The 18,162-nt window shown below is 45.3% G+C and overlaps 1 protein-coding gene across 8 annotated transcripts in view; it reads right to left on the reverse strand.

The window, feature by feature from the left end:
- Window positions 1-18,162, reverse strand: part of RASAL2 (RAS protein activator like 2) — a 256,803-nt gene that overhangs the window by 127,111 nt on the left and 111,530 nt on the right. For all 8 annotated transcript variants that reach the window (XM_081194283.1, XM_081194285.1, XM_081194284.1 and 5 more), the window contains exon 3: window positions 10,610-10,736. In XM_081194283.1, coding sequence (XP_081050409.1) covers window positions 10,610-10,736 — 127 coding nt within the window. The remainder of the gene's footprint in view (window positions 1-10,609; window positions 10,737-18,162) is intronic.

Consider the following 18,162-nt stretch of genomic DNA (forward strand, 5'->3'; position numbering starts at 1 on the left):
GACTAAGCCGCTTCTGGCAAACCAGAGCAGTGCATGGAAATGCCATTTACCTTCTTGCCGGAGCGGTACCTAGTTATCTAATTGCACTTTGACGTGCTTTTGAACTGCTAGGTTGGCAGGAGCAGGGACTGAGCAATGGGAGCTCACCCCGTTGCGGGGATTCGAACCGCCGACCTTCTGATCGGCAAGTTCTAGGTCCTTAGGTAAGCGCAAATCAACAAGAAATCACATGCACATAATCACTCCTGATACCTTAACTGGAGCAACTGAGAAACGGGAGGGAAGGAAGCAGAGTGTGAATACTTTGTTTCTCCGAATGAAATCCCCCTCTGTCTCTGTTAGATGTTAAGGGCTCTTGAACAGCCAACTTATAACAGAGATGTGGATGCAAGGGCAAAACAATACAATGGTATCTTGGTTCTCAAACTTAATCCGTTCCAGAAGTCTGTTCCAAAACCAAAGCGTTCCAAAACCAAGGCGCATAGAAAGTAATGCAAAACGGATCAATCCGTTCCAGACATTTAAAAACAACCCCTAAAACAGCAATTTAACATGAATTATACTATCTAACAAGACCATTGATCCATAAAATGAAAGCAATAATTGATGTACAGCAATATAAAATAAATAAAACAGTATTGTAGATGATAAAAATAAAAGTAATTTTTTCTTCTTCCCTGCACTGATGATAGTCATTGTTTGGATCGGGGGCTTTTATCCATTTCCACAGTCAATCAATCAATCAATCAATCAATCAGTAGCTGAACTGGGATCCACACAGTCACAAAAACAAATTACTGTATTTTTCGCCCTATAGGATGCACCGGCCCATAGGACGCATCTAGATTGGGGGGGGGGGAGAGAATAAAGGGGAAAAATTATTCCCCCCCCCGGCAGCTTCGGCATCGCTCTGGGACCCGTTCTGGGGGCTGGGGTCGGGGGAGCTTCCCCCAACCCCAGCCCCCAGAACAGGCTGCCGCCCGCAAGGCTTGCGGACATCTGCCCGAAGCACGGGGCGCGCTCCTCAGCGCGCCCTGTACTTTGGGCTGCAGGCTGCTGCCCACAAGCCTTGGGAGCCCAGCGGGCACTCCTGCCGGGCTCCCAAGGCTTGCGGATAGCTTCCTGAAGCCTGGAGAGCAAGAGGGGTCGGTGCGCACCGACGCCTCTCGCTCTCCAGGCTTCAGCGAAATGCTGCATTCGCCCCATAGGATGAACACACATTTCCCCTTCATTTTTGGTGGGGGAAAAGTGCGTCCTATAGGGCGAAAAATGCGGTAACTGAAAAAGTCTCAAAACAAAAAATGCAAAATAACAAAAACAAAAGCACCAATTATAAGCTCCAAATATCAGTTCAGAACACTGCAATCGGAAATGGAAGGCTTGAATTACAATGGGGGGACGCAAATTAGCAGCGCAACAGGAAACACGGAAATGAAAGGCTTGAATTACAATGGGGGGACGCAAAATAGCAGCGCAACAGGAAACAAGGGGATGCAAAACAGAGCATATTCGGCTTCTGAAAAAAAGTTCGAAGACCGGAACACCTACTTCTGGTTTTGCAGCGTTCAGGTTCCAAGTTGTTTGTGAACTAAGCTGTTCAAAAACCAAGGTACCACTGTACTTTATCGGGCAAAAGAAGCTATTCAACCTTATGGCAGGGCAGCAGACAACAAGGCATCGCTGAAGACATAAAGATATGTTAAAATAGGACTCTTCTTCACAATGATGCTTCCCCTCTTGGTCTGGGAGCCAATTTCATTTAGAGCCAGACAGAAATTCTTCAACAAGTCACAAGTAAATATTTTACAATCAGAAGGGGTGGCCCAAGACTTAGGCAGCCAAATAGCATTATCAATCTACTAGAAATACCTCCTGTGTAAGCCTAATCGAAATAAACGAGAGCCTTTCAACTGTATGACTGGATACAACCATGGATATTCGATTCATTAGCTAAACTCCCATCATCCATAGCTAACAGGACCAGTGGTCAGGGATAGTGGGAATTGTAGTCCCAAAACAGCTGGAGGGCAAAATTTGGCCATGCCTAAGCTAAAGAGTTACTTTGGGGGGGGGGGGAATCACCATTTTGGATTAAGAACAGCAGAGTTGAGATCTGTAAACCTAAATACAGTGGTGCCCCGCAAGACGAAATTAATTCGTTCCGCAAGTTTTGTCATCTAGCGAATTTTTCGTCTTGCGAATCACGAAATCCCATAGGAATGCATTGGAAATCAATTAATGCGTTCCTATGGTCAAAAAAAGTCCAAACAAAGCCAAATTTGGTACAACAACAGTTTATTAACTGCTCTTTAAAGTCACACATACTGTAAAGAGCAGTTCAAAAATTGAAGGGAAAATAAATTAACTTTATAAACAAAGCATGTCTTTGTTTTTAGACAAAGGAAACAAAGCCGCGATACGTTTTCGTCTTGCGAAGCAAGCCCATAGGGAAATTTCGTCTTGCGAGGCAAATCGAAAACGGAAAAACCTTTCGTCTAGCGAGTTTTTTGTCTTGCGAGGCATTCGTCTTGCGAGGTACCACTGTAATAAAAATCATTCGTTATCAATAAGAAACAAGTAAAAAACCATCTCTAACCAAAGAAAAGATCTCTATATGGAGTGTGAGAATCTAGTATTCATTCATTTTGAAGGATATTCAGCCGTGGTGTCAGTTGGGTTAACAAATCTTAAGGCACTTAGAAGATTCCCACTGCCTCTTCTCGCTCCCCTTGCCTTTTGCTAGAGCTGATAGTCCCTAATGAACAAACACTAAAATCTGGCATATGCAAAGATGCAGAAAAAGTAAACTTCTCAACAGGTCATGGTCATTAATTTCTCTTCCCAAGGACTCATTTCAGGCCTGACTTTCCCTCATTTGCAACAATTACAGCTTTCCAAAACACAAGGGACTCCCCCAAACCATGTTTTGCCTTCTTTCCAATTAGAGAAAGAAGCAACAGCAGGCTTTGTTGTTACTAATTACAGCTTCAACACGGCGCAGTATTTCTTTCCTGGTAACCAAAACCATTATTAGGGAGATATTTCCCCTAAGCTGCACTTTCGATTGATTCTGGGGGATAACTACACCACCCAGAAACCCTATAGATTTTCAAAAACATAATACTCAGAATATGAAGGCCTTGTAAATCTACATGCAGCCGCTGGGAGAGATCATCAGGGGGTTTGGGCTGGGTGTTCATCAGTATGCGGATGATACCCAGCTCTACCTCTCTTTCAAATCAGAACCAGTGAAGGCAGTGAAGGTCCTGGGTGAGTGTCTGGAGGAAGTTGGAGGTTGGATGGCGGCTAACAGATTGAGATTGAATCCTGACAAGACAGATGTACTGTTTTGGGGGGACAGGAGGCAAGCAGGTGTGGAGGATTCCCTGGTCCTGAATGGGGTAAATGTGCCCCTGAAGGACCAGGTGCGCAGCCTGGGAGTCATTTTGGACTCACAGTTGTCCATGGAGGCACAGGTCAATTCCGTGTCTAGGGCAGCTATTTATCAGCTCCATCTGGTACGCAGGCTGAGACCCTATCTGCCTGCGGACTGTCTTGCCAGATTGGTGCATGCTCTGGTTATCTCCCGCTTGGACTACTGCAGTGCGCTCTATGTGGGGCTACCTTTGAAGGTGACCCGGAAACTACAACTAATCCAGAACGCGGCAGCCAGACTGGTGACTGGGAGCGGCTGCCGAGACCATATAACACTGGTCTTGAAAGACCTACATTGGCTCCCAGTACGTTTCCGAGCACAATTCAAAGTGTTGGTGCTGACCTTTAAAGCCCTAAACGGCCTCGGTCCAGTATACCTGAAGGAGCTTCTCCACCCCCATCGTTCTGAGGTCTAATGCCGAGGGCCTTTTGGCGGTTCCTCATTGCGAGAAGCCAAGTTACAGGGAACCAGGCAGAGGGCCTTCTCAGTAGTGGCACCTGCCCTGTGGAACGCCCTCCCACCAGATGTCAAAGAGAACAACAACTACCAGACTTTTAGAAGACATCTGAAGGCAGCCCTGTTTAGGGAAGCTTTTAATGTTTGATGTATCACAGTATTTTAATATTTTTTTGGAAGCTGCCCAGAGTGGCTGGGGAAGCCCAGCCAGATGGGCGGGGTATAAATAAATAAATTATTATTATTATTATTATTATTATTATTATTATTATTATTATTATTGATGCACTAAAAAGACTAGTTCAAAAAAGCTATTAATTTACTATGGAAATCAGTGGATTAGGAAGTATCCTTTTTTTAAAACAAAAAGTTATGTCCCCCACTTTTTTTCTCAAGACACACACACAAGGAGCCCCCAGTGGCACAATGGGTTGGGGTGCCTGGCTGTTAAAACCAGAAAGTTTGTGGTTTAATCCCACCCGAGGACGGCTGTGAGGAGGATTCCTGTACTGAAGTGGGGTTGGACTAGATGACCCTTGGGTCCCTTTCTACAATTCGATGATTCTAAGGTGGTTTGCAACAAATACTGAACAAGTTCCTCATAATGTACAACAGGATTAAAAACCAAAACCTTTCCACGCGGAGAACAAGTTCAAAAAGTGTAACAAGATCCCCCCCCCCCGAGGACCAGAGAACTATATTGATTACCAGAATATCAGAATGTCCCAGATCCTTGTCCCTTGAAGTTAGAAATGTAATTAAAATAATGAGGGACAGCTGCAAGGGTGGTGAACACAGAGGCCCCAGTTGTTAACTATGATGTGCAATAATTACCTACAAATGAAGCAAACGCAAACTGTTTGCAATTTGGTAATTTTCCTGATTATGGTCATGGATTAAATATAGGGGTCTGAGTGTGCATTTGTTGCATAGATTTATATATTGTGATCAGTTATTGAGATGGATCAACGGAAAGCATATTCTTTTATTAGTTTCATATTTATGTCTGATCTCTAATTCAGGCCATGGAAAGGGTTCTAGCTTAGCCTTTCTGCTTCCTTTTCTTTCTAGGTTCAGAGACATTTTGTTCATTCTGGCAGAGCATTCTAACATGCAACCCTGAAGTGTTACCGTCTCAAAAAGGCTTTTATAAACTGCCACGCTCACGTCTAAACAGGGGTTTTGAATCCAGGACTCCAAATGAAACAGCTGGGCCATTGAACTACATGGGATAATGTATATAATAAATCTAGCTCAAGATCCCCAAGCAGCAAGTTCAACCGCCACCCTTCAAAAAATGTAGTAAGACAATTATATAGATTGTATGTGCACACATACGGAGGTGGTGCTGGAAATTCTGCATTACAGTCTCTATCCTAGCAATCTGGTCTATCCTCTTGTGCTTTCAGCATTTGGTGTCCATTCCAAAGCTATTTTGGGTGCAGCTGTTGCTGTTAGCGCATGCTGCTGGCTGCCATCTGTTTCTCCTTTTCGCTTCAGTCACGTCCAGCTCCAACGCTCTCCTTCCCCGGGATCAGCTCTCATTGTCATCTTTAAGGGGGGCACTTAAGTATTCAGCTCACTGCGAAGCATGCCCTTCAAACAAGGAGATTCTCCCAAGTAAGCAATCCTAAACTAACTAAACTATCGGAAAAACAGTGAGCATAATTCAAAGCTACCGTATTTTTCGCTCTATAACACGCACCAGACCATAACACGCATGTAGTTTTTAGAGGAGGAAAACAAGAAAAAAAATATTCTAAACGAAATAGTGGATATATGATTTTTGTGGTTCATGCTGTGGCCACAGACATGTGATCTGACAGTTAGTTTGGAGTAGCCCAATGCAAAAATCCTGAGGATCCATGTGGATCCATGCTTTGTAACCACGGAGGAGGGAAGGAAGGGGAACCATGGATCCTCTGCTCACGACTGCAGCAGATCCCCCTGCCATCCGCAGGCATTCGCTCCATAACACGCACAGACATTTCCCCTCACTTTCTAGGAGGAAAAATGTGAGTGTTATGGTGCAAAAAATACGGTATATATTTCGGCCATCGTTCACAATCTTTTATTTTCCAGAGATGTGTTCTGTTCTTTCCATTCTTGCACTGTCGCAGTGCTGCCTACAAAACCTAGTCCCTTTAAAATATCTGATATACATTGGTACCTCGGTTTAAGAACAGTCCTGCTTACGAACTATCCGGTTTACGAACTCTGCAAAACCCAAAGTAGTGTCCCGGTTTGTGAACTTTACCTTGGTCTAAGAATGGAATCCGAATGGTGGAAGGGCACCGGCGACGGAAGGCCTCATTAGGGAAAGTGCACCTCGGTTTAAGAACGGATTCGGTTTAAGAACGGACTTCAGGAATGGATTAAGTTCGTAAACCGAGGTACCACTGTATTAGTTGCCCTGCAGACACTTCAGGTTACAGACGCTTCAGGTTACAGACTCCGCTAACCCAGAAATAGTACCTCAGGTTAAGAACTTTACCTCAGGATGAGAACAGAAATCATGTGGTGGCGGCACAGCAAGCCCCATTAGCTAAAGTGGTACCTCAGGTTAAGAACAGTTTCAGGTTAAGAACGGACCTCCAGAACGAATTAAGTTCTTAACCCGAGGTACCACCGTATAGTCCTGGATTTCCAATGCAGTGCGCACAAATGCCAGGGCATCTGCTAAAGGGCTGCCCTGGTGCTCATTAGGCTATTTCTCCCCTCTGCACCAAATCAGCAAACAACAACAACAACAAAACCACCCACCCCTTTAAAATGGCCCCCCAGCGCAGTTCCTCCAGTCACTTGTAGGTCCTTGCTAGAGCCTCTGTTGCACATGTCTGCTTCCATCTGATTAGATGGCAGCAGGCTTTTGGATTGGTTGGGAAAAAAGGAAGAAAGATGGGTGGTGGTTAAGCTGTGTTAGTATAGGAAGTGCAGCAGAGTGGGAGGAAGGGGGTTGAAAAGAGAACTCATGGAAGGGGAGGCCGGAAAGGTAGAAGAAGCCAGAACTATGGGAGGAGGGCAGAAAATAGGGCTAGTGTTGGGCTAAAAGGAAAGCACAGAAGGGGGAATAGGAAAGGGAGAAGCCAGAGCCAGAGCAGAACTGGGTGCCTTTCATTTTCTTGGGCAATATTTGCACTCTTTGAAATGGAATTACCGTTTGCGGTAGAAAAATATGGGATTTTAAAAGAGTGTTTTGCGCTCAGTTCCCCACACCCACCTTATACTCAAGTTTTTGAGCAAGTTACTTGTTCTTTTTCATTGAGCCATGATCCCACGGTGGCCATTTTGTGGTGGTGTCCACAATAGGTGACCCCCCCTCAAAATTTCTAAGAAAGTTGGTGAGCCCCAATATACTCCATACAAAATATGCTGCAGAAAATATGGACTATCCCGTCATGCCAGTGGGCTTTCCCTCACTTTGGTTGCACACGTTAACAAAATGGGCAAGGAGGTTAAAGTTCTTAGGACGGCATTCATTCAGCCTTTAGGCAGGTTACATTGCCCTTGGAATCCATGGGCTACAGAAATATAAATGTCTCCTGGTATGCTTTGGGTAGGGATGCAGGTGGCGCTGTGGGTTAAACCACAGAGCCTAGGACTTGCCAATCAGAAGGTCGGCAGTTCGAATCCCTGCAACAGGGTGAGCTCCCATTCCTTGGTCCCTGCTCCTGCCAACCTAGCAGTTCAAAAGTACGTCAAAGTGCAAGTAGATAAATAGGTACCGCTCCGGCAGGAAGGTAAACGGCGTTTCCATGCGCTGCTCTGGTTTGCCAGAGGCGGTTTAGTCCTGCTGGCCACATGACCCGGAAGCTGTACGCTGGCTCCCTTGGCCACTAAAGCGAGATGAGCGCCACAACCCCAGAGTCGTCCGCGACTGGACCTAATGGTCAGGGGTCCCTTTACCTTTACCTTTTTATGCTTTGGGTACAATTCACTGAGAACAATGGCTGCCCACCCTCCATTTCAATCAACTAATTTGTGAGGTAGAAGAGGTAGAATCAAATGCCCTTGAATCCTAATTTCATTTGTCAGTTTAGCAATGTGTCTCGCTTGTTAATTGTTGGACCTCTTGTCATTTCCCATCTCCTTTAAAAGCCAAGACAGCATTTCTTTCTCCTAACAATACCTACTTACGTCTCTGCAAATGCTCCGAGATCAGCACCTTGTTGAGAAACACAAGGCAGGTGCTTCAGAAATAGTGTCATTATGACTGTAGCTGCAAAATGCTAATCACTAAGCCACAAGTACAGTTTGTTAGCCACATAATTTGCTGATTAAAGATGGAAGAGCAAAACTGACAAACAACCTCTGATGCTTTCTTCCCGTCAACAGGAAGTCACTAATATCTATGCTGCTGCCAAAAGATCAGAGTGTCCTTTAAATATATATATTTGAGCTCTTTTCAAGTGAGTCACTCAGTGATGTCATTTCAGCAAAGTACTCTCAGAAAGAGCAACAAAGAGTCCTCGTGTGAGAAGCCAGAGGCAGACCATACAGGTATGGCATATATACACCTGTCTCTAACAGGTGAGAGGCCTCCCTTAGGTGACCAGCCTCCAAGGGCCAAACAAGACACACGATGCCTTTGTCCCTGCCCTGTTGACACAGCCAGTGGTGGCACCTGATATTTAAACTCAAAAAGTGTGCCCTCCTCTGCCATTATATTCGGGTACTACTCATGCCAGCCCAGCTTATATCTTGCTTTGGACAAGTGTATCACCGCGGAGAAAAGTACACAAAGCAATAGAGGGTGGCAAGGTAAGGCACAGGAGGGGGCAGATTAGGTTTGTTGCTTTATTTATTTAACAACTGACTACCTTGTCTTTGGTGTGTCTGTGGTTAAACCACAGAGCCTAGGACTTGCCAATCAGAAGGTCGGAGGTTCGAATCCCCGAGACGGGGTGAGCTCCCGTTGCTCGGTCCCTGCTCCTGCCAACCTAGCAGTTCGAAAGCACGTCAAAGTGTAAGTAGATAAATAGGTACCGCTCTGGCGGGAAGGTAAACGGCGTTTCCGTGCGCTGCTCTGGTTCACCAGAAGCGGCTTAGTCATGCTGGCCACATGACCTGGAAGCTGTACGCCGGCTCCCTCGGCCAATAAAGCAAGGTGAGCGTCGCATCCCCAGAGTTGGCCACGACTGGACCTAATGGTCATGGGTCCCTTTACCTTTACCTTGTCTTTCAGGGCATGCTTCTGGGATAGATCTCCCCTCACCCAGGCACAAAACGTGCTGCTAAAAAACAGAGGTCTGCTCACTCTGTACATAAATGGGACAAACATGGGAACAAACAAATGCAACTGCCGTCCCCCACCACTGTGTTCCATTTGGCCCTTGTCTGTGGGCAATGAATGAACACAGGCATGAAAATGAACAAGTCAGCCATGACCCCTTCCATCATGTCAAGTTTGGCTCACCAATGATAAAACAGGGTTTATCATATTTACAGGACTGCCTCTGCTGGTATGCCCCGCAGAGGACCTTAAGGTCCATTAATAATCATAGTTTAGAGGTCCCGGGACCTAAGGAAGTCAGATTATCCTTCACCAGGGCCAGGGCCTTCTCAGTGATGGCTCCGATCTGGTGGCATTCTCTGTCCCATGAGACCAGAGCCCTGCAGGTTTTAACTTCCTTCCGCAGGGCCTGTAAGACAGAGCTATTCCGCCCGTCTTTCAATTTGAACTTAGCCTGATCTTTTATTCCCCTCCCTTCCCTCCCCCTCCCTTTTTTTATGAAGATTACCCGCTCTGGGATCCCACAGCTAATTCTCCCTGGTCTCCTTGCTGGCTCAAATAGGACTAATTTAGCCAGCTAGCCCTGGTGATCATCTAATGTTTATTGGATGGATTTCCCCCCTAAATTGACTTTTGAATTCTGAATTTATTATTCACGTTTTATACTGTATTTTATGCTGTTTTTTGTTGCATCAATTAAGTGTTTTAAATTTGTTGTTAGCCGCCCTGAGCCTGGTATTCTGAACCGGGAAGGGCAGGGTATAAATAAAAATTTATTGTTGTTTATTATTATTATATATGGTGCTTGAAGCCAGAGCTCTGGTACTTAAGACACCAACTCCCAAGCCAAAGACAGAGAGAATGAGACTCTTGCGACAAGCCTTGGGGACTTCTGGCTACACCAAACTCTTGCTTCTTAGCTCTCCCCATTCCCTTCAGCGCTTCTCAGCCCCCCCTCCCCCGCAGTATGATTTTTCATAAACTGGTTTCCAATAGACTCTTATTAAAACTTTTTATGTTAAACTGAGTGGGGGTGCTATGACAAAACAGTGGAAATCTCAGAACAAAGCACAGGTTTCGGTTTATTACTTGCAAGCGCCAAGGGCTGAAATAAAAATGAAAACAAAACTAGGCAGCACACACAAGTAGTTGGAGTCACTTTAAACTGCCCATGGAAGATACCGTGCTATTGGGATGAACAGTTTTAAATTCCAGGATTCTTCAGCGGCTTCAGGAGCAAACGGTTGTGTCGGCGCTGGATAACGTAAGAGAAACTTCGTGGATTCAGATAAATATGAACACTTTGGAATTATTGAGCTGCCCAACATTAACCGACAGTGTCATTGCTATGTGGTCTTCACTGGAACACTCCTCCAGTGCTGTCTGTTCAAACAGGAAGATGATAGTACTCTGCAATGGAATGCAGTTTCTCATGGAAATTTAGCTTCGAAAGCTACATTGCTTGTTCTACTCGTATAGCTTACCAAGCTTAGTAGCTCCCTCTGGTGGATAGTCAGGAAATTGACCCTCCGAAGGAACACTCACGGTGCGCCGCAGGCAACGCCCTTTGGAAGGCTCTGATGCCTGATCCTGCCCTCCTTCCACAGCCATCTGCACACGAAAAAGACACAGGCAGGTTATAAATTTCTTTTTTTCAACATAAATTGCTGGAAGCAATCAAGAACTTTTCCTGCCCAGAATTAATGCCTAAATTCCATAGCACTGGTTGGCAAAACTGAGCGCTATTTAGATGATATCTGGACACATCTGCAATCTAGTTTTTTATTTGAAACCATGCATGGCAAAAGGAAGCAAGCATCACAATTCCACAGACAATGCAGTTTAAAGGTCCAAAGAAATCCTGTATTTCTCTGTTGCAGCAAAAACAAAAAGGGAATTGGGGCAGCATAGAGACTAATACATTTTATCACAGCACAAACATTTGTGGAGCAAAGTTCACTTTGTCAGATGTGCAATGCATCAAGTTATCGTTTCCAACTGTGTCTCGAAAAACTCTCCCAACTTTCTCCAATGCCCCCACGGTTCCATGCACTCCCGCTACGAAACTGAATATATTAGAAAATGAAATAGGCAGGTGTAAGCCACTCTGAGCGTAAAAGCATCCCAGTGCCAGGGATGAAATCTGGGACCTTGTCTCTCTGACCAAGGGATGGTCTCTTTTGTGACAGTTATAAATTGCCCCAAGTGTACTTTCGGCTAACAAAGAGCTAGAGTGAAAGCAGAGAAAGACACTGCAACAGGCATATCGTAATTTTGGGTGGGTGGGAAATCATAGAATCATAGAGTTGGAAGAGACCACAAGGGCCATCGAGTCCAACCCCCTGCCAAGCAGGAAATGGGGACAGATGCTCAGCTAGGGGCACACCACCACCACCAATATGTTGACATATATGGATTTAGTATGTTACATGTTCTCTCACATTAGTTGCAGTTTTCCAGACTGAAATTCACACTTTCAGCTCCGCTTTCTGCCCAGCTCCCATGATTGTTCTCCAGTTCCTTAGTCATGGAGTCCTACATGCATATTTATGTGTCTACGGACTCAGTTTGGGGCGGGGGGGGGTTTAAAAAAATATGTCCACTCTTCCTCCTTTAGGCATTGGAACAAATCATGTACGAAATGCACTAAGAAAGATTTGGACAGCAAATTTCATCGGGCCAAGTATTTGTAAAACCAAGATCTGCAAGGTCATAAACCAGGAGTGGCACGCCTAAATTATGCAGTATCGCTGCTTGCCCCTCTTCTTTCTCATCAATCCTCTATTGTCAGCACAAGCATGCCTTGCTCTTAAGTTTCTGTTTTCAAGAAGGGAGACTTCACCCTCCAAGAAGCTCCAAGCCAGCTGATGGAGCAGTTCTGGTTGCCCAGCGCACAAATTCTACTTGGCCCTGTCAATTATTCATCCCCTGCACTTGCGAGTTTTTGCTGATATTTCCTTTCCAGCTGAACACTCTCATGACCGTATCTGCAATTACCTTTTAAGATATGGCTGGAACTCAGCATACTATCTCTCTATCCAGGCACATCTAGATATATATATAAAGTTTCTCATATTCGTGTATGTTCTCAATATTTTTGAAAGTTACTGGCTAGATTCCTTTTTCATTTGTAAAGTTTCTTTTTAAGCATTACATGGACGAGGCATCCACCTCTTTATGCCCGGTGTGGGAAACCTTTCTCAGCCCAAAAGAAGCTTCAAGGTGGGTGGAGCCTGAGCCAAACATGGGTGTCATAGCTGTCAACTTACAGATTTGAAAATAAGGGACCAGCAGCCTTGAAAATAAGGGATCAGCAGCCAAAATAAGGGATTTTGCGAGCACAGGTATGCTCAACTTCTGAGCCCCTCCAAGCCAAAGGCAGAAAGCCCAGCCAGCAGCCAAACGAAGCCTCAAGCGGTGGTTCCCACAGCGCAGCAACCCAGCAAAGGGGATGCAGCAAGGGAAACCACTGTCACCTCCCTGCTGGGAAGCGCTGAGCAAAGGCGAGTCCCCAGGCAATGCGGCCGATTTCATCGGCACAAGGCATGCAAGCTCCACCCCCCAGTCGTTCTTAGACTCCTTATTGGGTGAGCAACGCAGCCAAGCAACACAGTTGGAGCCTCCCTCCTCCCTGGCCGGCAGGGAGGGAGGGAGAGGAGCTGCTTCCTTTGAAACCCGGGAAATTTAAGGGACATCATCAATAAGGGACAGCAGCGGCACACAGCGCTAGGATAAGGGACTTTCCCACCAAATAAGGGACGGTTGACAGCTATCATGGGCGTGGCCAGAGGAAAAGTAGGTGGAGCAAAGGATGCAAAACCCTTGCCTTTCCACAGGAGACCACGTTCCAGCAGACAAAAAAGGTCCACACCCACAAACACCCACCTACCCCTGACATTATCACACTCCTTAAGGACATAGCCAAGCCAGGCAAAAGCACTCAAGGAGGGTATGGAGCAGGGCTGGTGGAAGTTGGGGCTTGGCCAGAGCCTGCTTTACGCTCCCTCCGGAAAATTTAATGCAGAAGTCCATTGTCCTCTTACATATCTGAATAGTAACTGGATGTCCAGTGAACCCCGTATGGCTTATAGCTTACCAATAACCCCCTCTTACCTATTCCTCTCTAGTGACCTAAGTTTTTAACTGCCAACCATCTCGAAGCTGATGAAAGAAGAGTGGTCCGAGTCTTTTTGTAACATGCTGATGGGAGACAAAGAGGGATAACTTGGCTGGAAAGGGGAATAACTTGGCCATAGAACAGCCACACGTGTTTTGAGAAGAGAACTGGCCTTTCTGCTATTCTGATCTACAGGTAAGTTTGCTTTGGCTATATGTGCCAGAAGTACCGTATTTTTTGCTCTATAAGACACACCAGACCACAAGACGCACCTAGTTTTTGGAGGAGGAAAACAAGAAAAAAAATATTCTGAATCTCAGAAGCCAGAACAGCAAGAAGGATCGCTGCGCAGTGAAAGCAGCAATCCCTCTTGCTGTTCTGGCTTCTGGAATAGCTGCGCAGCCTGCATTCACTCCATAAGACGCACACACATTTCCCCTTACATTTTAGAAGGGAAAAGTGAGTCTTATAGAGCAAAAAATATGGTAATTCCCCAAGTGAGAAATCCTCGGCAAATGGTTTGGATAAAGCATAGAATTGTAGAGTTAAAAGGGACCCTGAGGATCATCTGGTCTCATCCCCTGAAATGCATGAATGTGCAGTTGTCCCATAGGGGATTAAACCTGGAACCTTGACATTATCAGCACCATATATCAACTCCTTTTCAGGATTCCCTGGTTCGTAAGTGGTATGCTCTTTCTAGGTGGCCGAAATAGTCAGATCTTACCTTTAGAACTACACTTAGTGCTAGTTTTATTGCCGGTATGATATAATGTGCTAGAGTGCAGGGATGAGATATGGCAGATGGGAGATTCAAGATCCTGCTCTGGAGCTTCAGGGCAAGTTAGTCTCCAAGCCAATCCTATCTCATAGTGACATTAGTTTAATTCCTGCTCTGAGCTTCTTGTAGAAAGGGCAGAATGCCGACATAACAGACAGACTGATCTATTTTTTTAAATTGATTTTTATTGAAATTTTCAAATATACATTTCCATCACTGAATATCCAATCATTGTAATTGTACATTCATCAACTTCCCCCCTTCCCCTTCCGTGGTTCTTTGAATTTCCCCATAATTTCTGCATATTCTAACCAAAAAATCCATTTAATTTAGTCCCCCCGTTATATCTCTTTATTATATGTTATACAGTGGTACCTCAGGTTATGTTACCTTCGGGTAACGGAATTTCGGATGGCGAACGCGGCAAACCTGCAGGTGTATACTTCCGGCTTTTGCCGCGCATGCGTGCGCTGAAGTGCTTTGTGTGTGTGCAGTAGTGCTCTAACGCGCCGTGCGCGTGCGCAGAAGTGGCGCCTCTGGATATGGAATTTTCGGGGTAAGTACGGACCCCCGGGATGAATTAAGTTCATATCCAGAAGGTCCACTCTATTGCTGAATTTACCTTAATCCTGCTAGTGTTTTCACTTGCTTACAATTATTTTCCAAATATTCCACACAAAAAATCCACTCCTCTTTATATATTTGATCTTCTTGCTCTCTTATTCTGTTAGTTAGGCCTGCAGATTCTATCATTTGAAGCTGCCATTCTTCCTTCTTAGGAAGCTCTCTCACCTTCCACTTTTGGGCTAACAAAATCTGAGCTGCTGTAGTTGTGTACATAAATAAAAAACAAACAGACTGATCTAGTGCCAAGCAGAAAATTGAAGAGGAACATACAGGCCCCAGTTTCTAAATATGGTAAGTTAAAGAACATAATTAGTAATTTTTTCTTAAAGGATTCCAAATGGGAGGGATGTAAAGGGGGGGGGGGAGAACAACTTGTAATAACAGTGATGTAATGGACACTATCCAATAGGTTCCAGTCACACCCATTACTCAATGCAAGTACCATATTTACTTGCTGTATAGCAGGCATGTCCAACAGGTTGATCGCGATCTACTGGGTCGATCCTGGGACGCCCTGCTACTCAACCCCACAAAAAAAAAAAGCTGAACAACTTTGGCTCCCGAAAAAAAGCTCTGGTCAATCCTCCAATGACAATGGGTAGATCACTGTCATTATTTTTACACTGTGAGTAGATCGCAGTCTCTTGGGAGCTGGACATGCCTGCTGTACAGCAACAACTAGCTATGAGCAGGGTGTTGGTAGAAAGAGCATTTTCATAACAATAAGTCATTGTTGTCTGAGTGCTGGGATAATGCAAGGCCCTGTCAACAGAAGGGCCACCTTGCAAAAAGAGGCATTCAGATCTCATGCAAGTATTGAGTAACATCTGCACAAAAATAAAAGCCTGTTGTCAGGGAAGGCCCATAAACCTCAGTTCTTATCAGGAGAATTTATCATACGCTAGCAAAGTCTTCAGCTGATTCTAGCACTTCCAACAAAAAGACTGATTCACATCCTTCTGGCACAGCAGCTGAAACACAACACCCAGTTATATCACTCAAGTTTTAAAGAAACTTCCCAATAATTGTTTTGAATGTAATTATATTCACAATTCTGCCCACTAAAAAATGCACTTTCCCCCTCTCCCGCTTGTAGGAAGGATGAGCATCTCTGTGGTTAAGCAACTTTCTCAGATTATTTTTTGGTATACAGATCACAAGACATCACACTGAACATAATCATATCTCATCTCTACTATGTTATGAGAGAAGATGATTTTGTTGTATTTACTGCATGTTTAAAATGTGATGTGAGAAATCACCGTGAACAACCATAAACTGTGTGGGTGGGTTCAAAATGTGCATGCTTATGCCAACCCATCACATTTACTTATGCCTGAAAGGTAGACCGAAAAATACTCAGTAGGGGCAAATCAGTGCCTTAACATTTATATGCTACTTCTGAATACTCAAAGTGGTTTACACATTTATCACAGAGCGAGTGGGTCTGAGGGAGAGTTAGCTTGTCTAAGGCAGCCCAGGGAGTCCACAGCTCTTGAGCTTACACCAGGCTTCCTCATCCTTGGCCCTCCAGATGTTTTTGGCCTACAACTCCCGTGATCCCTAGCTAGCAGGGCCAGTGGTCAGGGATGATGGGAATTGTAGTCCAAAACATCTGGAGGGCCGAGGTTGAGGAAGCCTGGCTTAGACTCAGCCATCTGAAGGAGCGTCTCCACCCCCATCGTTCTACCTGGACACTGAGGTCCAGCACCGAGGGCCTTCTGGCGGTTCCCTCACTGCGAGAAGCCAAGTTACAGGAAACCAGGCAGAGGGCCTTCTCTGTGGAACGCCCTCCCACCAGATGTCAAAGAGAACAACAACTACCAGGCTTTTAGAAGACATCTGAAGGCAGCCCTGTTTCGGGAAGCTTTTAATGTTTGATGTATTATAGTATTTTAATATTCTTTTGGAAGCCGCCCAGAGTGGCTGGGGAAGCCCAGCCAGATGGGCGGGGTATAAATTTTTTATTATTATTATTATTATTATTATTATTATTATTATTATTATTATTATTATTATTATTATTATTATTATTATTATATTGTGCTACGCGAGTCCTGTGGTTATCTTCCAGCATGAGACTGTGTAATTAAAAATTATGAGTCTCTCAACTCACCTGCAGTCCTGTACGGTAATTACTTTACTAGTAATTGCTAGATTGACCAGCTGACCTAAAAATCCAGATTAAGTTTGGGAGGCGGGGGTGTGTGTGTGTGTGTGTGCTTGCATTTTTAGGTGAATTGCCAAGAAAGCAAGGGCAACACAGGATTTTCTTCAGTTGAATACTTTAGGTCAGGGGTGGGGAACCTTTCTGACTCCATGGGCCAGATCCTTATCTGGATGCACCACATTTTACATGTGTGTGGTCTTGCTTGGGAACTGTAGCACAAGGTGGTTGTGGAAGAGCCGAGCATATGGCTAGCAAGGCGCTTATTTCCCCTCTCCCCTGGGTGTGTGTTAAAAACAGGCTTATTCTTGGGGCTGAGGGTGCATGTTCCCGGCTGAGTTCAACCTTCACTCTTCAGCTGTCAAAAAGGAGTTAAATCCTGCTGCACTGGCAACGAACGCCTGTTCCCAGCAGGGGGCAGGCATGCACAACCGAAGTAAGTGCACCCTTTCCTCACAAGTATCAGATGGGGAGAAGAGCAGCCTCTGCTTTCAATTGCCTAGACAACATCTGGGGGCTGCTTCCTTTGGTGGTGTGTGGCTATTCTCAGTAGGAAACAGGTGTGCACAGACAAACTGAGCAGCATTTAACTCCAATCCATCAACTGTCAAGCTGGGAACAGGTACCTGTTGTCGGTAAAGCAAAGGGACATCAGTTGATTGACAGGTAACATGGCTTGGGAGATACGGCCTCCTGGGGCAACTGAGCCCCTGGCTGGTCAAGACTGGCTGCAGGCTAGACGTTTCCTAGCATTGCTGCAAGTCAAGGGTGGAAAACCTTTGGCTTTCCAGATGTTGCTGAACAACTCCTCCCATCAGCCCCAGCTGCCCCAGCCAATGGCCAAGGATGATGGGAAATGTAGTTCAGCAACTTCTGGAAAGCCAAGAAACATCTGGAAAGCCAAGAAGATCTGGAAAGCCAAGAAGATCTGGAAAGCCAAGAAGATCTGGAAAGCCAAGAAGATCAAACCTCTCCATTCTGAAGGAAATCAGCCCTGAGTGCTCACTGGAAGGACAGATTGTGAAGCTGAGGCTCCAATACTTTGGCCACCTCATGAGAAGAGAAGACTCCCTGGAAAAGACCCTGATGCTGGGAAAGATGGAGGGCGCAAGGAGAAGGGGACGACAGAGGACAAGATGGTGGGACAGTGTTCTCGAAGCTACCAGCATGAGTTTGACCAAACTGCGGGAGGCAGCGGAAGACAGAAGTGCCTGGCGTGCTCTGGTCCAGGGGGTCACGAAGAGTCAGACACGACTAAACGACAACATGTGGATGGGCAATGGTTTCTCATCCCTCCATAAAAGCTAGGTCACGGTTTGACTGAGTGTGTCATCTGTATCTGGGC

The sequence above is a fragment of the Podarcis bocagei genome, assembly GCF_964188305.1.
Source record: "Podarcis bocagei genome assembly, chromosome: 5".
Lineage (NCBI taxonomy): Eukaryota > Metazoa > Chordata > Lepidosauria > Squamata > Lacertidae > Podarcis > Podarcis bocagei.